Source organism: Tubulanus polymorphus, chromosome 2 (genome assembly GCF_964204645.1).
Source record: "Tubulanus polymorphus chromosome 2, tnTubPoly1.2, whole genome shotgun sequence".
In the NCBI taxonomy this organism is placed as follows: domain Eukaryota; kingdom Metazoa; phylum Nemertea; class Palaeonemertea; order Tubulaniformes; family Tubulanidae; genus Tubulanus; species Tubulanus polymorphus.
The window spans coordinates 13,681,124-13,706,681 of NC_134026.1; the positions used below are offsets into that span (position 1 = coordinate 13,681,124).

General features: G+C 37.7%; 2 protein-coding genes across 2 annotated transcripts in view; one reads left to right on the top strand and one right to left on the bottom strand.

Moving 5' to 3' along the window:
- The window catches only part of LOC141900106 (inositol polyphosphate-5-phosphatase A-like), a 221,486-nt gene that overhangs the window by 170,076 nt on the left and 25,852 nt on the right, over positions 1–25,558 (bottom strand). The window contains exons 3-4 of the mRNA XM_074786850.1: positions 12,433–12,533; positions 1,836–1,923 (exon numbers count right to left, since the gene is read on the bottom strand). Of these exons, the coding sequence (XP_074642951.1) occupies positions 1,836–1,923; positions 12,433–12,533 (189 nt within the window). The remainder of the gene's footprint in view (positions 1–1,835; positions 1,924–12,432; positions 12,534–25,558) is intronic.
- LOC141900821 (uncharacterized) lies at positions 16,589–20,607 on the top strand. Its single transcript, XM_074787871.1, is given in 7 exon segments — positions 16,589–16,937; positions 17,500–18,791; positions 18,909–19,117; positions 19,413–19,577; positions 19,674–19,858; positions 20,088–20,176; positions 20,401–20,607. Coding segments are annotated over 7 exon segments (2,496 nt in total).

Sequence of the window (25,558 nt, forward strand, 5' to 3'; positions counted from 1 at the left end):
ATCTAAAATACCAACAGCATCTAAAAGAGAGAATGTTAAATCTACTGCTTGTAATATATATATTTGAAACTGCAATTCAATCTAATGTTATCTTTATTGCCCCGCAATAGATCGATAATTTCGATGAATCCGCGTGGGGCCTTTACCCCCCATCCCCTTCCGCAAGTTATTCTAATTGAAGTAACCATCAAAATTTTGAGATGCTCCCCAACAAAAAATTCAAGAGGACTGCCCTCAGTGTTGCCAGCACCTAGCTTTGCTATATCCGGAAGTATTTATTGACATACACAAACTTGCGAGCGCCGAAGGCGCGAAGCCATTTCGGGGGGTTTGAGGTTCCCCCCCAAGAAAATTTCAGAAATTAGAAGCGTTTTCCGAGCACTTAGAGCGATCGTGAACCCATGAACAACTTATTATATTCTGGAAGGTAATGGCTATTTCCAATGTGGCACATCCTCATTCGTTGACGATCAGCATCTTCTCACGCATTACGGGTCGAGTCCTGAATTATTGCAGTTCAAATGCGCCGATGAACGCTCACAAATTCAAGATCGTAGCGCTTGAGCGCTTAGTTGGCAAGGAAATATTCAAAATTTCATTAATAATCAATTTATCCGTGAATATTATGCAACTCATTTTCCGGGGAACTATCGCATACGGGCCTATTGAAAATAAAAAAAATGGAACATTCAAAAAAGGACGGATCATAGATAGTTTAGGCCTAAGCCTATATAGATGATCATAGATGTGTAACCTGAAGGGACGTACCTATGAATGCTCTGATAAAGATGATCTAATACAAGCGCGGCGTATCAGCAAGTCAAGTCATGGTTACAGTACAGAAGTTTATTGAACTCCAAAATTTTACAATACACATTCGAATATAAAATCAATAAAGTTATAAGCACTACTCTGTATACTTACACAAAAGCGGCTCGACCGCAGAGCTGCGCGCCGTCATCATGACGATTGGTGGTGGTGCAATCATCACAGCGAATGCGTATGGGTGGCCGTTCTAATAAAAATTAACGGCATTTTCGCGCAGTACGGAGAAGAAAATTTCCGGATTTTTTTTTGAAAGTTTCGATTTCCGGAACTCCGGAAATTTCCGGAAGTCTGGCAACACTGTGCCCTAGCAGCCATATTTACTGGCCTTAATTCTCTATTTTAATAGGGTTCAATATCTCACCTACCCCGATCCAAAAAAATATTCATCGAAACCTCTCAAGAATTGTGGGCTGGATTTGCTAACAAGAAATACAAAATGGCTGCCATGGCGGGGTGGATATCTCACCTACCCAAAGCCTCACAGTGACTCACAGTGAGTTTCATGAAGATCCATAAATAATTGAAGGTCGCAAATTCAAGATGGCCACCCTGGCAGCCATGTTCGATTGCCAATGACATCCATTTTCATTAGATGGCTGTCTTGGCGATAACCTCCATTTTCAATAGGGGTGGACATCTCACCTCCCCCTATCCTCATACTTAGTTTAAAGAACAATCCATCAAGAGTTGCAGTCCGTATTGTGCTAATGAGATGTCAGAGTATGGCAGACGCAGATGGCGCACCCAACATGCGCATACAGGGCGGCGCACAAAACGTGAAATATGATGTTTCCCCATACTGGAGAGACAAAATTATCTCACAGTAAAAACAAAATATGATTTATGGGGTTCCTCTGGCATGGGAAAAGTTTCCCTAATATTTTTTGCATGAAGTGTATAGGGTATTTATTGGCTAGGTAAGTAAATAATTTGGAATTGGCAGTGAACGTATCAAGAGATCATTTGAACACCCGATCATCCATTTAAAAACAAATTCAATGATTCACCGTGAATTTATCAGCTGCAGTGAAGTCTTCATCAAGAAATACCCGTGTTTTGTCATAACAATCTAAGGCATCATTTGACAGAATAGCCCTGAAAAAAGAATTTAAAAATCAAACATTTTTCATCACTCTTTAATGAGTTAACATTACATATTATCTATATATTAATACGAAACTATGTACCAAATAGCGTCGCCGTGGAGAAGAATTGGGACTAGAAATTTTGTGTGGTAGTCAATCATTGTATAAACTAATGCAACGGGTATAAACTGGTGTGAAAATATTTATAGGGGGCCAAACGGTGGCAGACAAAATTTCAGCCAATCAGTAAGCAGGAATTCTAATTATAGACTCTTACTGCACCAAAGCAATTCTACAGTACTGTATCACTATGCAGTCACAATGGCCCACTTAGTAGAGCACAAGACTTGCACCTGATTGGCAGAAGTTCGAGTCCCGCGTACCTCGGTCATATTTTGTTTACCACCGATTTAATTTCATTGCGAATAAATTGAACAGTTTGAAGTTCTGGCCAAAGGAAATCACCCGTGGTTTCCACGGGTATTACTCAAGTATTGATTTAATGCCAGTCATTCTTTTTGTACTTTCATCTTTTCCATGTAAAAGAAATGCATGTATATTGATGACACATTGCCTCATCATCCATCGAAAATTAGTAACATAATCCATGGAAATTAACCTCAAACATTTGGATCAAAGCAATAGTTGAAAATTTGAGGCCACCAGGGTTGGGGCAATATGGCAAATATCTAACTTCATTCTACACACTTAAAATTACATACCATTTCTGATATGTATAATGGGGTAGGTCCATCGATGAAACCTATTGAAAATCAGCTTTCTCGTTCTTCCAATTTGGCCGCTATGGCAGACGTCTTGAATTTCTTGCCAGGGCTCTCCACACATCAAATAACATGCAATTTCTTTTAAACTTAGTATGTGCAATGAGGTAAGTCCATGGATGTAACCTATCGAAAATTGGCTTGCTCGCTCTTCCAACATGGCATTCCGGACAATTTTCCTAGATCAGCCCCTGATTAGATGTGTCATTGATTGCTTCTGTGCAATTTCTTGTAAAAATTTCTTCATGAAAAATAGCAGTTCTTGCTCCTTAATATAGACTTAACGTTTAGCATACCACCAGGGTAACATGTGTGGCATTATGCCACTTTCTAGTTGATTAGAAGTTTTTAGCCCCTGGTGACCACATACAACAACTGATGATCTGAAATCTCTTCACAATCATAAAACTTGTCACAACCTACCATTTTGCAATGTTTGTAGTATCAAAATATACGTAGTTACCAATGAAATATGAAAATACTAACTTATTCAGCTATTCACACTTCCTGGTAACCATATAGTGGGTGGGTTAAGAGCAAAATGGGGTGTTGACTTCAAGTCATGCTACAAAAGTCTCCTTTTGCACAGAGTAACCATAGGGTGATAGGAAGATTATTATCCAAAGACACAAGCGAGATCACCCCTTACATTTAGAATACAGCATTTTTAAAAGTGGCCGCCACCACCACTACTGAAAGTCTTATTTTCAACCATAACTTTGCAACCAAGTGACCTACACTAGTAAAATCCCTGTCTTTGCCCAATAAATCATGCTCAACCAATCAGATGACTTCAGGCTCATTCCATTTTGACCAATGATTAGGCCAAAATGGCTGCCGCCGCTATTATCAGAAATCACATTTTTTATTATAAATTTGGAAACAACTGACCTACACTAGTCAAATTGATGTGTTTACCCACTAAATCATGGTCAACCAATCAGATTACATTATGCTTATTCCATTTTGACCAATGATTTGGCCGTTTTCCAATATGGCTGCCGCCGCCATTATCAGAATTAACATTATCACATCATCAATCGTTACTTGGGATCCACTTTTTCGAGAGTCTAGTGCAATCAAAATCCTCACCCACCTCAGCATAGTCCTACAACTGTAATAGGTCTATATTTCCATCAGTTCTATGGATCCATGAATTGATATATCCATAGAAACAGTAACAATGGTTATCAGTTAGCTCAAAATCCAATACCATGGTAATCACAGTGAAAGTATGTGACATGTTTTGCTAGCAATCACAAAAACATATGAAAATGGAAATAACAAGAATGAGACTTAATGGACAGCTGACACATGCAAGTAAATTTATTTTACATCTTAATTTGTGGAAATCTTTCTAGCTCCATAGATCTTAAAAGTAGAAAGTTCCTCCGTCCATAAATTCATAGCTGCTTGGTCAATGCAACACAATATATTTTAGGCCTACATTGAAAGGGACCCCCGGTTGGCAACCATGAAAGTTGGCAATTATTAACTGGGCTATACCAGGCACTTATCTCACCCCTAAGGCCAAAATAAGAAGATGCCTTGATTTTCATCACCGCAACATGAAGATATCATATTAGTCAGCCTGCCAATGGGTAAAAGACCTCTAGAAAAAAATATCACATCATTTTTTGTTAATGGTTGGCAACATACATCAATCGATAGATATATAATAAGGCCCAATACAAAAACCAATGACCTTGAAACTCAAAGACAATCATACAACATCATGTCATAAGCGGTTCAAGTCCAGTATAGCGTGGAATAGTTCCCCGCTCAAAGATACATTTTAAGAAAAGGAGTAATTCCGCTGCATACTTTTCAAGACAAACCGACAAACCGACATACCGACAAACCGACGAACCGACATACCGACGAACCGACATACTGACATACCGACAAACCGACATACCGACAAACCAACATACTTGTAGTCCCTCAATCCAGCCACGGGTAATCCACGGATCCTAGCCACATTATATAAGGGTAATCCACGCAACCACGCAGCTCCTCCATCCCAGCCACATTATATAAGGGTAATCCACGCAACCACGCAGCCCCTCGATCCGAGCCACATTATATAAGGGTAATCCACGCCCACACGCAGCCCCTAGATCCTAGCCACTTTATATGAGGGTAATCGGCGGGTAATCCACGCATATACCCAGCCCGTCGATCCCAGCCACTTTATATAAGGATAATTTAATGCACCACACAGCCCCTCGATCCGAGCCAATTTATACAAGGGTAATCCAGGTACATACCCAGCCCCTCGATCCCGCCACTTTTTTTAAGGGTAATCCACGCACCACACAGCCCCTCGATCCCGGCCATTTTGTATACTTGGGTAATCCAGGTACATACCCAGCCCCTCGATCCCAGCCACTTTATATAAGGGTAATCCACGCAAACACGCAGCCCCTCCCTTCCAGCCACTTTATATAAGGGTAATCCACGCACGGATTTGTCGGTTCGTCAGTTCGTTGGTATGTCGGTTTGTCGGTTCATCGGTTTGGTCGGTTCGTCGGTATGTCGGTTTGTTCGCACGTCCCTATGGTGTAATGTCGTAAGATTCAATCAGTCCAATATTGGCGGATTAATTCAAAATACCTGTCCAATGTGATAAGTCTCTGCTGGAACCATATAATGCTATAATGGACTTGAGCCGTCATAAGCTACAACTTGTTGATTGATATTGGTAACAAAAGGTCTTAGGTACGGGAAAATTGTATATAATTCAATATTCAACTCCCTCTGGAGGCAAGAACAAAAACCTGGGTAACCCCAATTCTACATAAGAAGAAGGATACTATGACTGTGACACTATATTTCAAATATCAAGAGACTATAAGATAAAACTTGTCACTATTTTCCTGAAAAAACCTTTTTCTATCTTGTAATGAGGACTGATGACACTAAGATGGCTGCCGATCGGGTAATGCTAGACATCACAGAAGGTCTGATATGTTTAAGAGCCCTTCTCAATGTATAACCAGGACAAATTTCGATGAAAAATAGCAAACCTTACGGAAGCCAGAGTGTAATGTGTGTATAGTTTAGTTATTTCAGTTCTGATCTGAATTTTAAGTTTACTCTTCTTGTATACATATTTAGAAATTCTGAGAAATGTATTTTCACGCTTTGTGAGTTTAAAGCTTAGTTGAGGTACAAAAGTCGAAATGCACGCTTATTGGGTGTCAGTCCATTCTGTAAGTCGGCAGAACGAGTATCGTTCGCTCTGGAATAAATCTTTGCAGGAATAATGTGTTGCAAGTACATGTACTATCAATTTTGTAATGTATCTAGACGTTTGTCGACTTTTTGTGTAAATTTCTGTCAAAATTCAAGGATTTGAAAGCTTGTAGTTTACATTTTTGCAGCCAATTTCAGGATAAGTTTCGACTTATATCTCTTTATAATTTGTCAAAATTTATTTGCTGTAAGAGCGCTTAAATTTATCGTCTTTTCCTCATATTTCATAAACTTGAAACTTGTTCATTTATATATGAATTTCGTAGCTAGTTTGCATATTAATTAAACATGTTAATTATGGCTTGTAAGCCCAGGAGTATTTGCGTAAACTTAGTATGTTTACAATTTGTATTTTGTAGAAACCGTGTCTTTTCGTCGACTTAAAACTGAATATATCTAAACAAGCGTTTACTGTTCCTGACGTCTCGTTTCGACCATCCAATAAACAGATGTCTCAGGATTCAGGGCAAAAATTACCTTTTTGGCACAAAAAGATCACACAAAGGCCATCGTGTGTCCGATTGACCCAATTTACTCATGCGGATGCCCCAATACATGTTTAAACCAAAGATCAAGACAATCTTTTGAAGCATCTTCCATAACCGGATTCCATCTATGGATAGATAGAAGGACAGACCAACGGACGACTGAAGAAAAGTGAATGCAGTAGTCTGCTGGGACATAAGTCCGAAGTGGGCTAAAACTGTACACCAGGCAACCACCGCCTTTTACCTTCATCGGCCTATGACTTTTGCATTACCAGGTATATGGCAGATTGCACAATAATGGGTTCCAAAAACTAACTCATGCGGATGCCCCAATACATGTTTAAACCAAAGATCAAGACAATCTTTTGAAGCATCTTCCATAACCGGATTCCATCTATGGATAGATAGAAGGACAGACCAACGGACGACTGAAGAAAAGTGAATGCAGTAGTCTGCTGGGACATAAGTCCGAAGTGGGCTAAAACTGTACACCAGGCAACCACCGCCTTTTACCTTCATCGGCCTATGACTTTTGCATTACCAGGTATATGGCAGATTGCACAATAATGGGTTCCAAAAACTAACTTTTTTGGTCAATTTTGAATTTTTCTAGAAACACTTTTTAATGATGATATTTTCAAACATAACTTTATCAGGTCTAGAATTACAGTTGAGGATAAAAAAAATTAAAAAATCAAATAGTCATATAAAGATGGCACTACATTCTGTCACGAAATGATAATGCATGTTTGACATGGTATAACATAAAAACAATTGCGACGGGAAATAATCAAATTACATTACAGAGAAGCAAATTACCAAGCGCTTCATGGCAGAACACTTAAAACACCTTTATTCATTTGATATTAGATAAAAGCTCTGAATCTAAAGGGTTAAATTTGACGAAAATTTATTGAAAATGTCAGTTAGATTTTCCGCACGCAAGAATATATGTGATTGCCTAATATATTAAGCTTCATCACGATACTCGCTTAAAGATAAATGCCTGAAGTTGTCATTATAACAGTTCTTTCATTTTCTTGATTGTCGGGTCCCAACACAGCGATGTCACACTTTGCTAGTAACAACCAGCCTCCTCCACCATAGTCAGTTAATATTCCAGATATTGTGCAAGTTGACTTATCAGCAGATCATGGTTATTGTTGCAAAACTAGGTCAAAATTCATTGATATAGACAGCGTGATAATTCCCGCGACTATAAATAGAACGCAAGTCAGAGCACAACACATATGAACTGTTGATATGCAGTATTCACGCATGGTAGTAGATTGCGGTGAAATATAGAAGTCATGACTGACTTGCCAGGCAAGTTAAGACAAATTGTGCATAAAATATTTCCATAAACGAAATGCCGCTGCAACTTGACTCAAAGCTTTGGATGGATTTTGTTTTTTAACAGTGAATTGAAATGGGAAAATCTTTTTTCCAGTGACAAAATCAGCTCCGAGGGGGAGTCTTACTACAGTTTACTAATTTTCATTTTGAATCGATGCCTTTACACAGCTGCTGGGCTTCCATATATCACTTTGTAACATGTTGACATCATTTCTATGAAGAATGATGTTTTACTTTTTTACATGTATAACTTAATTATAACTGTGTACTTGTTTCGAGAAAAATCGATCGCATTCTTCTATAAGTATTTTTGACTATTCTACGATAGTCTTTAGTTGTAATCTAAACTGAGTTTATAAAAAATAGAATTCTTCATCTTCAACCCAAATTTAACATTCTATTTCATATGAACTTATAACAGTATTCCGAACAGTTACTACATTAATTCAAGCAAACTTTTCAACTGTTTATAATCATCCTCAACTTGTTTCAATTTGGCAATTTTGAATGGCCCGTGGCCTTCAAGCAACAACTGCCCGTAACTGCCTGTTGACCATTTCTTCGTCGTTCCGTCATCGAAAGTATCAGTACCTATCATCATATCAATTATCATATTGGTACCTATGCCTATTTTGTCACCATGATCAATTGCAAAGTTGTAACTCATGACATGTTCTGTGATTGTGGTGAGTTTCAAAGTCATCAGGTTTTGCATATGGTCACTAGGGGGTGTTGAATAGTAGAAAACTTAGTGTTACCATATTTAATTGGTAACGAGGCATATTTTGTTGTCACAATCAATTACAAAATCGTAGCTGCTGACATGTTCTATGATTGTGGTGAGTTTCAAGGTCATTGGTTTTTGTATATGGTCACTAGGGGGCGTTGAATATTGAAATTGTTAGATAGTTGAGCATTTGAAACCACTTCCCAAGTAGGCATGGCGTCCCTGGACCCCTAGTTATTCCACTTGGATCATTCGTCCCACTGGGCTATTGCGTTCATTTTTCGTCCATTGCCTGTCCGTCCGACACAGAATCCAGTAATTATGGGAAGTTTTAAAAACTCATCTATGCTATGGATTGTCTTGACATTTGGTTAATACATACAAGAATCTAACCAAGACACATCTTCAGCCCAAAAATTGGCCTGATCAGAATAAAGATAGTAAGACTTGCAGCCATTGTTGTTCGACAGAATAAGCACCTTTTACACATTTTTGAAGTTATCGATTACGAATCAATATAATGTGGAGATACTTTTTTGCACCTACGAATGAGTACTGATGACACCAAGATGGCCGCCAATTGCCTCATAATTGGCTGATCAAAAATACCTGCCTCAGGTATAAAAGATATCTTTTCAAAGAATACCCATCATAAATTGCAATGAAAAATGGCAAACCATAAGGAGGTTACAGGACTCGGAATTCAAGCCAAAATTGATATTTTTGGGCACAAAACAGGTCACAGGACGGCCATCTTGAGTCCGATCGACCCAACTTTTCTCATGCTGATGGGCCCTTTGGGGATACAAATATATCTGAAAGATCAAGGTAATTGATAAAAGCATCTTCAAAATTTCCCTCGAAAACTTCAAAAATGTGTAAAAAGTGCTGAATTTGGCAAACAACAATGGCTGCCAGTCGGCCATCTTGGATCTGAGAGGGCCAGTTTTTGGGCTGAAGATGTGTCTATGGTAGATACATGTATAAACCAAATATCAAGACATTACCTTGAAGCGTCTTCTAAACTTCCCAAAATAACTGGATTTCGTATACGGACAGCGGAACGGACGGAGGGACGACGGACGGAAAGTGAACGCAATAGCCCGCTGGGACTTAAGTCCCAAGTGAGCTAAAAAGAATGAAAAATGGATTGGATTGAATTCCAATGAGGAGAAATCTTAATTTTTTCAAATGATCATTAATAGATTATAATTCATGATGGAAATATCAGGGAAAACCAGGCCACGAGTGTTGACGCATGTTTTTTTCTCATAGATACGATCTAACTCTCAACTTTTCCCCAAGACCCTAGCCCCCCATCATTTTTCTCAATGGATCTACATCAATCTCAAGAATTAAAAAATGGACCTCCAACGGCAGAAATCCGCTTTTCCGCGGAAGATTTTCATCCCTGAATAAACAGACCTATAGACTACCAACAGGTGTTTGTTCATGTTTAAACTACATGATCAATCATTACGTACGTAAGGTAAGTCATCTTACGATGTAGTTCGATGTGCGTACACAATATAGTATGATGAGCGTACACAAGGTTGGACCTTGAAAAAAGGTTCTCTTTTTGAGTACGTACTTAATGAACGGTCCCTTACCTATTTCGCTCTTGAGCAAAGTCAATCTATATTTTTCTCTAGCTCCTTTTGCATTAACTTTATGGCTAGGCTTTTGCTTATGCAATTCTGTTTTATTTTTTTCTCTACGTTGGCGAGCTGCTACTTTTTGTTGTTCTAGATATAATGCGTATATTTTTTCAGAGTCATTTTTCTTCATCAAATTATGAAAATAGCTGGTGCGAGAAGACATAGGTATTATTGAAACAAATGCAAAACCCAGAACGCAACAAAGGAATTTGGGGACATATACAATGATAATTTGAACTATAGAGCATTGATTCCGAAAGTTTCACGCAAACATTCCTCCGAACTAATACGCTCAGAACTGATTTCCGTCGCAAAAAATATTTTAGATAATATTTTCCAACAAAACATTGAATAAGCGATAAGCATGATCTGCGTGACCTTCATGACTTGACCGATAAAAGCGAGCCTTTTTTTGCAAAATCAAGGCCACTATTTTATTTAACACTGATTTCGTGACAAACGGTCAAAACGGTCATTAACCAAAATGTTTTCTGATTTCAATAGTTCCCGACAAATAAGGGAGCATCTCAAAATTTCGATAGTTGCATCAATTAGAATAACTGTCTAATTCATTCTAACCCCCGACCCTCTCCCCTTTGATTAGACACATGCCAAAGTTGGAACTATTGATTTACTAATAAGACACCACAGACAAAGATAAGACATTCACACGAGTGTATTTCAATCAACTTTTGATTGAAAAACAAAATAGCAAAATTACAAGTGAAAAACCTATTAAACTCTAATATACTTTTCAAACAAATGATATATATATCTAAGATACCAACAGCATCTAAAGGAGGGACGGTTAAATCTACTGCTTGTAATATATATATTTGAAACTGCAATTCAATTCAATATTATTTTCATTGCACCGCAATAAATCCATAGTTCGGCAGTCGTTATGAATCTGCGGGAGGCCTCCACCCCCTTCCGATAGTTACTTCTAATTGAAGTAACTATTGAAATTTTGAGATGCTCCCTAAGTCGCGAATGTTATGCAGTTTGAAGGAATAGTATAAACATCTCAGCTCAAAAAAATGTTACCTACAGAGAAAATCTGTGACTGGGGTTCAAAATGCCAGGTCAGAACGGAACTAATGGGCATTTGAAAGGGGCGTTAAACATGTGGTCATGCGTTTATTTCAGTCCCGAACATATTTCAAGTTTTTGAAGGAACAACTGTGGGCCATACGTTCGGTGATTCAATATTGACTTTTTCCCAGCAGCGTGGCGATGAACTGCTTCGAGTATGTTTGATAACATTGTACATGCGTGGAGCGTCTATGTGCAGCCGAAGAATATAAAATGAGGCTCTGTGTAAGACTCTGCAATGCACTACGATAATTGCACGCGTATTTTGATGGATAGTACGATGAGTTCTCACTATAACAAATGATGTTGCGTTATTTAGATTAGTGTCGTCTTAGTGCTATTTAAAGCCAATGCATTGATTACTAGAACCATCGCTATGTATTGATGAAATTCGTGGCATGTTTGCTTATAAATAGGTACTTTAACTCTTAATGGTAGCTGCTTTAATGTTAAGTCCTGTGTGTGCCAGATGATTTGCATGTGAATGCACTGGGTGGGGTAAATTTTGGGGGTCCAGCGCAAAAAGAAACCCCTTGACCCCTAGAAAGTCAGAATACTGCATTTTTGTGTCACATGGTCGATATTCATAAATAAAGACATACTAAATAACTATATCCAGCGTTTAAACCTTTATAAAGCTTCTTATTACAGTGTAAATGTTTGAATTTTCATAAAAATCCCAAAATATTAAATTTACGAGGCATTTTTGAGGTCAAAATTCTTCAAACTACGAACTACGGCTCAATGTGCTGTGAGGCGCTTATGACATAAAAACAAACTTTAATGCGATACAGGTAGGGCGGTCAACTACAGACGCCTACTGAAGTTCCCCAGTGTGTCGACTACAGTCGCCTGTGGCAAGTTAAGGGTTATGGTAACTTATTTCATCTTAGCTTCTACGTTCTTTAAATTCCGTCCATAGAAATACGTTCGGGATACGTTATTTTTCAGATTTTACAACAAAATAAATACCATTCACTCAAATCTTTCTTATTTATTTCACAATGATACATTCATGAATATAAACTGAAAGATAAAAGCATTTATAAAAAGCAAATTTAAAACAATTATACCCTTATAACTATATTGACGGAGTTTGGTACCCAATATTGTGCAATCTGCCATATAGGCCTTAATGATCCAATGCTTACTCACTTGATGAAATCATTTACATAATGCATTGACTCTTCATAGTTTTTCCCACCAACTTCTTGACAGTGAACAGCGAGGAAATCTGGTTGGCAACTGTGAACTTGCTGAAATTTGACAAAAAAATGATTGACATTGACGGTTGTTAAACCTTTATGCTCCAGATAATTTTTTTCATTAATGTGTACATGATCCTCTTTATAACAAGATGCAAATGCATACCACATGTGTTAATCAGTCAATCAACTACTCTAGCACACCCACGCATGAAGTCATAGGCCTAATACATCATCAATCCCTACAATGCATTTTCAAAAGCATTTTATCCCTGTGATAACAGTCACCGGGGCCTGGTTTTATAGACTGGTATTGCCTTTAACCCGGGGGCTAACTCAATGGATAACGAATTGAGTTAGCCCCCGGGTTAAAGGAAATACCAGTCTATAAAACCGGTCCTGGGATAAGAGCATTTACCCCGGTGATAACAATAGGAAAATGGCTGACATTTCGGCCTAATTTCTCACTTCAAAAACTAACTTCTTGACTCAAAAGATTCCAATGCAAATAGAAATAAAGGTCCAATGGCCCTGTGGCTCACCATTAAATCATTGAGCGCATATATTGTCAAAAATATTATACTTAATATAAATCAATTTGGATTGAAGATGTATGGGGCTGACAATATATGCGCCTGCGGATGTGTGAGAGAGCTGTATATACTATCATTGCCGAGTCACTGTGCTAGACTCACTCAGGTGATTACTAACACACACAGCCATATACTGTAAGCTATATTCACACACACGCGGCTGACTGCTGACGTGGGTATATACAAATGTAATAGCGACACAGGAATAGATTGACCGCAATTTCACAAGTCAGAATACATCCATCCACAAAATGTCATAAAAATACAAACATATACAGACTTCTTTTCTAGAAATCAAAACAAATACCGGCTATGATTTTTTTCTTAAATATACGGATCAATACCGACTTGGAAGACCCACTATGAACCCTGCCATTGGTATCGTCATACTTGCTAGTTCAGATACTGAATTATATAGCCTACTCCCTTATATTCGTGACAACAAACAAATTATGAGCAAACGTACGCTACCTAGTCGAATAAAATGCTCGCCATTTTGTTTTGGGTTTGACATTAGCCTTTCCCAATGGGCTTCCCCAATTACATCAAAAACGCCGAAATTCCCGGTATTTCCCGTATATCCGACAAACAGCCAATCACATTCATTGTAGCTCAGGTTACAAGGTCAACTCAAATAAATAGAAGCGAGGAAATTTAGTGTGAAGTATTTCTGTGATAGATTAGTTATAATCGTTCATATGTGTCATTTTACAGATATGGCTGGTATATCGGTATATGATATGAGTTGGTTTTTGGTGTGTGTACTGGGACAGGTACACACGTGTTTCAGGAGAAGTCCTGCTGGTCGGTTGAAGTGTAGATGTAGATATATATATATATGTATATATATATATATATTTATATATATATGTATATATATATATATACGTATGTATTAAAGTAACCGTTGGTCGGTAATTCGTAGAATTGAAGAAAATTCCAATCGTGTAATGAACGGGTTTTTGGGACGTAAATATTTGTAAAACAAATGTTTAGATACTAAGTATATTTTATTCAATACATAACCTATGATTTATTGTGGTATATATTTTGCAGCTTTAGATCAGGAATTGTATAATAGAATGTGTTCGAGATATTAAAGAAAGACAATTGTACATAGTGTAAATAAATTGTTCGTGAAGTTGAAATTACGAATCATATTTATTTGATGGATTGATGGCTCTACAGAAATTCGTGACATTGGGGGCTTGTCTGGGAGAGTCATCTTCCCTGTATGTGGTATGCTGAAACATACCAAACTGAAGACAGTTTAGTATCAGTCGAAACGAAATATTTAATACACTGTCGGAACGAAACATCGGAGACATCGTTACCTTGTCGTTTTTTTTTTCGTATAGGTTTTCGATCATATGTAGTGGTGTTGTGATGTTAGCACTCGACGGTTACACCCTTGCAGTGAGCTGGTCGCTGGTATAACAGTATTACAGTCATAGTGTGACTTCGTGGTTACATTATAAATAAAGGTATGTTCATTATCTATTTTCGCTTTCACAATTAACTTAACATGGCTACAAAAGAAATAGATGATTTGATTTCTTTGGGGAAGTCGATGGGCTTCGACGGAAAAGACCTGTCCGATTTTGTTCTAGAAGAAAGGCTCCGCATCAGGGAGGAAAATAAATTATTGAGGGAACAAGAGGAACAGGAAAGAGAACGGCAACATGAGTTAGAACTAGCCCGTATGAATTATCAGGGAAGTTCAGGTCAGTCAGTTAAGGTAAAATATCCAAATTTACCTCCTTTCGATGAGCGTAACGAGGATATGGATGCATATCTTTTTCATTTTGAAAAGTATGCCGAGTCGAGAGGTTGTCCTCGTGAAGATTGGGTTGCATGTTTAATTGGTTGTTAAAGGGGGAAGCCCTAAATGTTTATAGGTGTATGTCCCAGGAAGAAGCTAATAGATATGATTCTCTGAAAGAGGCATTGTTAAAAAGATAACAATCGACTCGGCAGGGTTTCCATGATAAATTTAGGGATGAGTTTCCTAAAAAGGGCGACTCATTCGATCAATTCGCAGTAAGACTGCAGGGGTATTTTGAAAGGTGGATTGAATTGAGTGAAATTGAGAAATCCTATGGATCTTTATTCGATTTGATTATGCAAGAACAAATTTTGATAGTTTGTTCTGGTCCTGAAAGAAATGATTAAAATTGCCATTAGTTATTTAGATGCACATATGTCGAGTACTTATGAAACTCGAGTATATCTCATAAGTAATATCTATATGTCGAGTACTTATGGCGGTAATGAATAAAGGTAAAAAGTTACCAAGTAGGAAACCGTAAGAAGAGAGTAGGGGAAAACAAGAAAGAGTTTGTTTTCAATGTAATAAACCAGGACATATAGCAAGGGATTGTAAGAAAGTGGAGGAACGGAGGAAAGGTTGTAATTTGCGAATGTGTTTCATTTGTGATAAAGTTGGTCATTATGCTAAGGATTGTCCTAATAATTCAAATTAGGTAAAAGGTATGTTCTTTTCTGAAAGTCCCAATGACAATACAGAGTTTATAACATTTGAGAGTGGATGGAAAGCCCCATTGAGTTGTGAAAATGGTGTTAAATTCATTAAGACGTTGGATGGTCAAAAATTACATTATGGTTCACTAGGGGTTTCTGAACAATTCAATCAGACATCGAATAATCCGGTGAAAGAAGGGTTCGTTCAAGGTAGGAAAGTTTCAGTCCTCAGAGATACAGGTTGTTCTTTGGCTGTAGTACATGAGAAATTGGTAAATCTATATATGTATACAGGAAAGGTTAAAATCTGTATCTTAAGAACGGACAAGTTGTGCAGGCTCCGATAGTCAAGCTTGATATACAGACACCATATTATGTGGGTGAGTTACAAGCTATGTGTATGAAGGCATCTGTTTATGATATGTCCCTGTGCTGTGACTTTTAGGCGCAAGTCGCTGGCTAACGTTTCTAGTAATAAGCGATAATGCAATGAAAATCGTCATCGGGTCGAAATTGAGATATCGATGCATTCGCCATCTCGTGGATATTCTGTACACTATATAAAAAAATTATATTAAAAAAATATCTGTAAGGTACCGAAATTAAGGTTTTAGAATTTTTGTCAAGCCCCTTTATCCAAGAAATATCACGTAGAATTAATAAATTTTGTGTTGAAAATGAAAAACCCTCGAAAAAAATGTACCCCCTCATGTCGCATATCGTAGGATTCGAAACTAAACGGAGAATACACCGATTATAATGCGCATGCACTTCTCCTGCCCTGAAACTAGTGCGCAGCCAAAGTCTCAATCATTTCCTGGTTGTAAGTTCGTCACAAAAAAGGACCGAATTTTCCGTTTCTGAAGATGGAATCAGCACTGCAAGAAGTCGAAATGTGTACAAAAACAATTTAGATATACTGCAAATTTAGTATTTCCATGTTGAAAGTCATAATTATCGGATTGGACGCATTTATTTTGACAGACTTAAAAACTAATTTCCGCCGAATTTCCAAACAGCCGTGAATCCAAGATGGCGGCGCCCATGGACGATATTGAATGTGACATTAGTAAACAAAAAAAAGTTGCAAAGTGTATTAATGAACTAATGTCTCTTAACATGAACACAGAAAATGACAAAGACAATTGGCAGAGTGTAATTTGTGATTATTTTGGTGATGATTCTGAAGATGACCAGATTAGCAGCAGCAGCAGCAGTGACGACAGTAGTAGTGATGCGGATTTAAGTGATGACCGTGATGTTCTTGTCGACAGTACTGTGCACACTCCACCTCAAAATGCTCAACATTTGATCCAGAATACCAACACAGAGGTTGAAATTCAGCAAAATGAACAGTTTACAGAGGAAGAAATTCAAATAGGTAAGACTTATTTCGTACAACATGTTTTGTATGGTCCACTTGACTAATACTGAAATTCCCATTACTGTCGGCTATGAATGTATGTGTGTGATAGGCCTAACTTTATGGTCCATACACATAACCATGTGGCTGTTTTAGCAATACCAGAATTCTAACTGTCGGCTATGAATGTATGTGGTGATAGGCCTAACTTTATATGCCAAAATTATTAGTCTGGAGTCGTTGAGATGTTTGTGATCGCTACGGTATCCGGTGAAACGAAGGTAATTGACGAGGTATGTAGAGAATTGCCTATGGTTACATATCAATAAAGATGCTTAATTTTTATTTTTCAGAACCACCCATAATCAATATCAGAGAGGCTGAACAAATTGCTACACAGAATGGACGTGACCCATCCACATAACCTACTGATGACAAACGGAAGAGGAAGTCAAATCTGCCGAGTGTAAAAAAATCGATTTGTCGCAAATCTGTAAGCGCTGTAAGCATAATAACGGTAAACCATGTCAAACGCGCTACAGTCCAGAGTATTTGAATAACCTTAGACTCTGTACTGCAGAATTATCCAATGAAGAAAAAGACATTGCTATCTTGGCAAAAATTGCATGTTCAATGCATATGTCAGATCAGACTATGAACACGAAACGTCGCAAGCAAAAGGAACGAGAGGGAAGACGTTCGACGTTTTTTCACCACGGTGAACAAGTTTGTAGAGACATGTTTTGTTATATCAATTCTATAAGCAGAGGTACATTAGCTACTTTACATGAACATTACAGACAAAATGAGGGGTTCTTAGTACCCAGAATCCATGGTAATAGGAAACGGCTTCCAAAGCACACAATCTCAATTGATGACCGAAAGTGCATTGTTACATTTATTTTGAATTACGTTGAGGTACACGGCATATATCTGCCTGGAAGAATTCCTGGCTATAAAAGAGATGATTTGAAACTTCTGCCTACTGATTGTACCAAGAAGAAAGTTTACTGTGAGTATGAAAGAGCATGTAAATTGGTTGAAAGAAATGTTGTATCTTATGCTTCCTTCCGCCGTACATAGCGTGATATCACTCCATTTGTAGTTTCTATGAAGCCAGCAACAGATCTGTGCTGGCAATGCCAGAAAAATTCTAATCTGATTATGAGAAATGCCAACAAATCTGAGTCAGCAAAGTCCGAGACTCTTAAAAAGGCTGAGATGCATTTGTCATTAGCCAAGTCCGAACGGGAGCTTTATAAGTCACAGTGTCAAGATTCCAGAATTGGTCTCCCCAATGACTTAGCTCTTGGCAACCATGAACCATGTTCCCTTGCCACCCAGCATCCAGTGCATTATTCAATGGATTTTGCACAACAAGTGCACTTTCCTTGTAATCCATTACAACCTGGCCCAATCTACTTCAAAACTCCGAGGAAATGTGCTATCTTCGGCGTACATTGTGAGACACTCTCACGCCAAGTTAATTTTCTCATCGACGAAGGTATGCTGGTTGGCAAGGGAAGTAATACTGTTATTAGCCTGTTAGATTATTTCTTCTCAAACTATGGTTTAGGAGAAGAGCATGTAAGCTTGCATGCCAACAACTGTTCAGGCCAAAACAAGAATAATATGCTATTGTGGTATTTTCTCTGGCGCTGCATCACAGGGCGCAACAAAAGCATAGTGTATAACTTCTTGATTGTTGGCCATACTAAATTTAGTGTAGACTGGGCCTTTGGGCTCTTTAAACAGAAGTTCAGACACACCAAGGTGAACACACTTAGTGATATTTGTAATGCAGTTGTCCAGAGCAGTAATTGTGGTTTAAACATTCCGCAGCTTTGTGAGGATGAATCCGGCCAATGCTTTGTACCAACCGATGATTGGTCCACCTTTCTCGGCCAATACTTTCGTAAGTTTGAGGGCATAAAGAAATGCCACCACCTTAGTTTTGAGAAAGGTAGCACAGTCATGACTGTCTAACAGTATTGTAACAGTGACGAAATCAAATTTGACCTTCAGAAGCGAAACACTGCACTACCAGACGCACGACTGAAGCCGCCAGTACTGCCGCCACCTGGTCTTCCGATAGAAAGGCAGTGGTATTTACATGATGAAATAAGAGAATTTGTAGATGACAACTTCAGAGATATTGTCTGTCCTGTTCCTCAATGTCCAAAGCCAAGTAAAGCTAAGTAAAACAAAGTTGTAGATTTGTGTTGATATGTTTATTCATAACAATAAACTATAAAATTATAGTCGTAAACTTTAATCACCTTTTTCTCAAAACTATGGTTTCGCTAATTCCAAACTTCAATTTCTCATATCTGAGAATCTAGAAGAGCTAAGATGCTGATCTATGGCTTGTTGGAAAGCTTTTTTAGTAAAGAATCCATTTCTGAAATAATCTCATTTATTTCCCCTGGACCCCCGAGCCTAAAAATCACAGCACAGGTCACATATTGTAATTGGTAATATTTCGGAGGCTAGAGATGCTAATGATCCTATCGGGTTGGAAGAGATGCAAGCTGTAGTTACTAGGGCTCAAGGTGTAAAAAGAACGGGTAGATTACTGCGACCATTGAAAATAGCAGATACTGGAGTTTTAAATGTCGACCGAGGGGAGTTACAAAGATTACAGTTGAATGATAGATCGTTAAATCAGTGTAGACAATTGGCGGGTTAAGTTGGGAAACAGTACAAGAGTGGAAAGTCAGTAGCTTTTATGATGGATAAAGCCATATTGTTTAGAATATTCACGAGTAAAAAATTGAAAACGACTAATCAGGTGGTATTACCCGAGAAATTACGCAATGGAGTCATAGAAGTGGCTCATGATTCTGTTTTAGCTGGTCACATGCGAGCAGCAAAATCATTAGATAGTGTTATGAATCAATTTTATTGGCCTGGGGTAACTGGGGACGTTAAGCGTTATTGTAAGTCGTGCGACTCGTGTCAAAAAACGATGCAGAAAGGTAAAATTAAACCGGTGCTGTCGACACGCCTATAATAACCGAACCATTTTCTAGGGTAGCGATAGATTTAGTTGGCCCATTACCAATTACGGAAAGTGGTAATAGGTATATATCAATATTAATTGATTTCGCAACGCGTTATCCCGAGGCAAAAGCTTCAAAGAGTGAAGTTCAAAAAGTGAAACTTCAGATGTAGCGGAAGCGTTATTGGAAATGTATTCAAGATTAGGGGTTCCGAGAAAGGTGATGTCAGACAGAGGTCCTCAGTTTATTTCAGAGGTTTGTAAAGAGGTTTATAGGTTAATGTCTACAAAGGAAATACTGAACTCTCCATATCATCCAATGGTCTTTGTGAGAATTTTAACGGAGTTTTTAAACGATTGTTACAAAGAATGAGCGGGGAAAGACCTAAGGACTGGGATCGCTATTTACCTAGTTTACTTTTCGCGTACAGAGAAGTGCCTCAAGAGTCTTTGAAATTCTCTCCTTCTGAATTACTCTAGGGTAGAACAGTACGAGGGCCGTTATCTATCCTTAAAGAATTGTGGGTTAGCGAGAAAGAAGAACCGGAAGTAAGATCTGCATATCAGTACGTATTTGAACTAAGACAACGCATGGAAGAAACATGTAGAATAGCTCATGAAGAATTAAGAAAAGCCAAGGTCAAGCAGAGCAAGTATTATAACAAAAGGGTGAAAGGTCAAATTTAAAGTTAGGCGATAAGGTACTATTATTGTTGCCAACCGATAGTAATAAGTTAACTATGCAGTGGAAAGGTCTTTTCAGGGTTACGGGTACGGTACCGGGGTATGAAAATGATTATAAGATAGACGCTAATGGGAAAGTGAAAACATTTCATGTGAATATGCTTAAAAAGTATTTGATAGAGAGAAGACATTAAGTTGTACAGATCCAGGAAGAAAGACACTAAATATTTGGATGGATATATGAAAGCTGTGGGTACTGGAGTGTGTAATGGGTAGGGTAGTGTGATCTGTGTGCATTTGTGGCCAGCACACAGATCACATTGTTCAATGGGGTTTGGTCCAGGACTCGCGAGATTTTCAACAACACAGAAGTAACGTGTAATAAATGATGACTTGAATTGCATGACTACCTACCACCCCTCATTAATGTTGGAAAACTGAACGTTCGGCACTGACTAAAAATTAGTAATAACATTTTAGAAATGGCCAGAATTTTAACTTGGGTTCTATCTCATTTTTATTTTACAATTGCGATTGGTATAATTTTTTTTTAAACGGCCGTTAAGGCTTCATGTTTCGTCTGCAATTCACTGCAAATAATTACGCAACCACGCACATTTCAGTGTTTTTGGCAGCTGTACACTCAATCGGCACCGTTCGTGACTAGCTTCACTGTGGAATTATCATTAACATCGCCATATCACATCATCAACTTATATTGTGCCTTAAAACCCTAACAGCCGAAAATTGAGAGAGTGGCCATGTTTGTGTTTGCTGCTTCGCGTAAATCCCGCGCGGTGGCGCAACCGCGCGGAGTGGGGCCGATATGTCCAGTGGGATTACAAATGTTTGAAAACAACTCAGCCGAGTGTGTTCAGGACGAAACGTGTGGTAAAGAATTTTGTCCTTATGAGTCCAAAGAGTCATGGAGGGTCGCTGATATAAATCCCAAGTTGTCATGTGAACAACAGGACGAGTTAAGAGATTTATTACAGGAATACACAGATGTTTTTAGTGATTTGCCGGGTAGAACTAGTTTTAAAAAAATGCATATTGAGTTAGAGGATGATACCCCTGTGCGCATGAAACCATACCCCACTCCTTTTTCACTTCATAAGCAATTAAAAGAAGTTGAGAAGATGGAGAAAATGGACGTTATAGAAGAGTCTGATAGTAATTTCTCTAGTCCACCCATAGTAGTAGGTAAACCTGACGGTACGATAGGCTATTGTATTGATTTCAGGAGGTTAAATGCTCAGACAAAGTTTCTGGCCGAGCCTACGTCAGATCAAGAGCCGGTTTTGATGAAAATGAAAGGCAAGAATTTTCTAACCAAAATTGATTTAGCGAAAGGCTATTGGCAGATACCAATGTGCGAGTGCTGTAAGCATTTGACTAGTTTTTAAACAGAAAGCGGGTTGAAACAATTTAAGGTTATGCCATTTGGGTTAGTGAATTCTGGTCAAGTATTTTGTCGGATGATGAGAAGATTGTTACAGAATATCGAAGATTCCGGCAATTATATTGATGATTTAATCATTGGTTCAGTAAAAGAATCATGTAGGCACATTGAGAAGTGTTTTTCAGAGATTAAGAGAAAATGGATTAACAGCCCGTCCATCAAAGTGGTAAGTTTAGTTATTTCGAGATTGATTTTGTGGGTCACAGTTTTTGGGGTGACAATATTCGTTGCCAAGATGATAAAGTTGAACGCGTGTTACAAGTAGTTCTTCCTGACACCAAGAAACAGTTAGGAGCATTCCTGGGTATGACTGGATACCATTCTAAATTCAACGAATATGATAAAAAAGGGCACCCTGTAAATATACAGTGGTCTGATAAACCATAAGAAGAAATTTTACTTTATTGAGAAATAGGGAGGTCCCATTAGTATGCTTAAGATTATTTCTTCTATTTGTTCATTTTGCGGAGGCACCACATTATAATGACTTCATTTCTCATTTTTAGGCAAGTTTCAAGCTGTCAGCCAGAAGAACAGGACTATGCTCTATTCAGTTATCTGGTGATCTGGCTTGCTGTTGAAGTATAACAGTCGAAGTTGAAATTTCATAATAAATGATGTAATTTTTTTGATATTGTTTTGATTTTGCCACGTGGAGAACAGGCTATAATTTTAAAGCCCACTATAAACAGAATATAAAAGATTGAAAACAAATTCAAAAGCGAAATGAAATTCTTTTTTAATATTTCAAATTCTGTATTAAGTGGGTTTTAAATTAAGGTTGAATTTAATTTTGTCAAATAACAAAGCTTGATGTAGGTATACATCATAGAATTTTATTGTTGTTAACATCCCATACTCAGAATTTGTACTGAATCGTTTTTTGTTTCAGTTTAAAATTCTGAGTGTTTGTTTTTCTTTTGTCTCAACATAACACGCATTAGTGTGATCAACTTGTAATTTACTGATCCCACCGCATTTATTTTGCTATCACTGTTATTGTTTAAGCTAAAATCTATTTCATTCAGGGTTTTTTAAGTAAATATAATGTACGTGTTATATTCATCCATGGTTTCTTGCTGGTATTTTTCAAATGTACACTAAACCTTGTCTAACTTGGACAGATTAGGACCACAAAATTTTTACTGAGCTATCAATAGGTAGACGTCATTTGCAACGATTTGAGTTAGGCAAGGTTAACTGTATTTGTGTTACTAAAAGCGAAGGCAACTGAGGTTATGTTTCTAATCTAATCTGCCACAATACCCTTGAGAGCATAGAGAACACCAAAATGAAACTAATTAGAACTTTCACAATTACTTTAGTTGCTGGTTTGTCAATCTTTGGGGTGGAGATTTGTTCATCAGTCAGTCTCTTCATGTCGTCTTCAAAATGGATGAGTGAGTGGAAACAGTAGATTTGCTAACCTTAGAATTCATGGGATGGACACTTGAGCTAACATGTATAAAATTGAAAACCTGTTACAGTAGGACCAAACTTTTTTTTTAGGTGAGCAGAATTCTGACTGAAACCATTCTGAGGCAAGCAAGTTCAAATCCAGTGTAAAAATGGTGTAACAAATCAAGATCTGATTGATGTTTTTCTGCATTATTTTACTGCGATGCATTATTGTTCCCTCCCCTTCAACTGACTTGGGACAGTCATGACATCCACCGGGTTTGACAAAAAGTGGTGTTTGGATTTACAGTCTATTGCTGCTGGTAAATAAGTGATCATCCAGATGCTATTCACACTTCTGTTTTCCTGAATGATTGGCTGAATACTCTTTTTGTCAAAACCTGATGCTTTCCTTATTACCATAGAACATATTTTTAAGATAATATCACTTTAATTAATTGAAGTCAAGACAAAGATAATGAAAGAAAGCATATATTACAACATACATATTCTACTATCAGGTATAGCCAATAAACAACAGAGAATTAATCTTCTTTCCAGTGTAAAAAATGAAAATTTGTACGGTTGTCATTATCCCTAACAGATGAAAGGAAAATGTCATGGTAGGGTTACACAAGCATGCAGTGCAGTTATAAGAGCAAAGCAGACTGATACTTATGTACCCCCAAAATGACATGTCCTTATGGGCTTTTTTTAAAAATCACTCTGCTTTGCTCTTATTATGTCATTTTGGGGGTACACAAGTATATCCATTGTGACCTTAGCAAAGCTTTCCCTAATTAGGGAAAATGAGGTTTCAGGGAAATAAATTGCCATGTAAGCAAATTTATAAAAAACAAAATTAAAGGAACAGGCCATTTCAACATAATATTACTAATACAATATATACATAATTTAGCCCATGCGAAAATAGCCCATGTGTCGATATTTGGATTTCAATAACTTTCCAAGTGATATGACGTCGATCCCTTGCCCAAGAAAAATTTCGACCCAGTCACTGCATGTCTCTTTTTAGACGAACAGCTTTTTTTTCTGTGATCAAGCGTCGATCCCTGGGTGGAGAAATATTTAAACCTTGTGACATAGAGTCGAATCCTGAGCTTACGGAAATATTAAACTGGGTGATAAACTGTCGTTTCCTGGATGATAGATAATACAGGAAGTGTCGATTAAGTGTTGCTTGACTGTGGAGGGGGGCAAGAGAGTTGCAATTGACAGCTGCCTTAGTAAAACAGCAGAGTCTCCACAAACTTTGACTGAAGGCCAAAACAGGGTTCATAGCTGTAAGGCTATAGGAAAAATATAAGCACTTAAACTCACTTTTTTTCAAACCTAAGTACGCACTTTTTACAAGAAAATCAGGCTAAAAAGTGAATTTCACTGCCATTCTTATGTAAAATTCACTGCCAACTGCAGCAACTTTTTAAGAGATTTGAAATTTTTCAAGCCAGTGACCAAATGCCTATACTAAAGCCCTCCAAATTGGTTGGAGTAGGCCTACTGATTTATCAGCATGAATGAAAGGTTGAAGGAGAAAATGAAATTTAAAATCTTATATAAAATATATTGATTTCTAAGATCACGGATCTATCAAAATGGAGGGGATCATAGCTTCCTCTTTGAGTATTTTCCACGTAAAATCTTTGATGGACTGCAGAAAAATTAAGAATGAAAACTGGATTGAATTCCAATGAGGAGAAATCTTACTTTTTTCAAATGATCATAAATAGATAATGAGTCAAAACGGAAATATCAGAAAAAAGTTTGTTTTAAAGTTAGATATGATTCAAAGGGGATCCGTGCTCCAAGTGATTAACTAGGGGTCCAGGGACACCATGCCCACTTGGGAAGTGGTTTCAAATGCTCAACAATCTAACAATTTCAATATTCAACGCCTCCTGGTGACCATATACAAAAACCAATGACCTTGAAAAACACCAAAATCATAGAACATGTCAGCAGCTACGATTTCGTAATTGATTGTGAAATCATGGAACCTGTCAACAGCTATGATTTCATAATTGATTGTGATAACAAAATATGCCTCATTACCAATTTCATATGGAAATACAA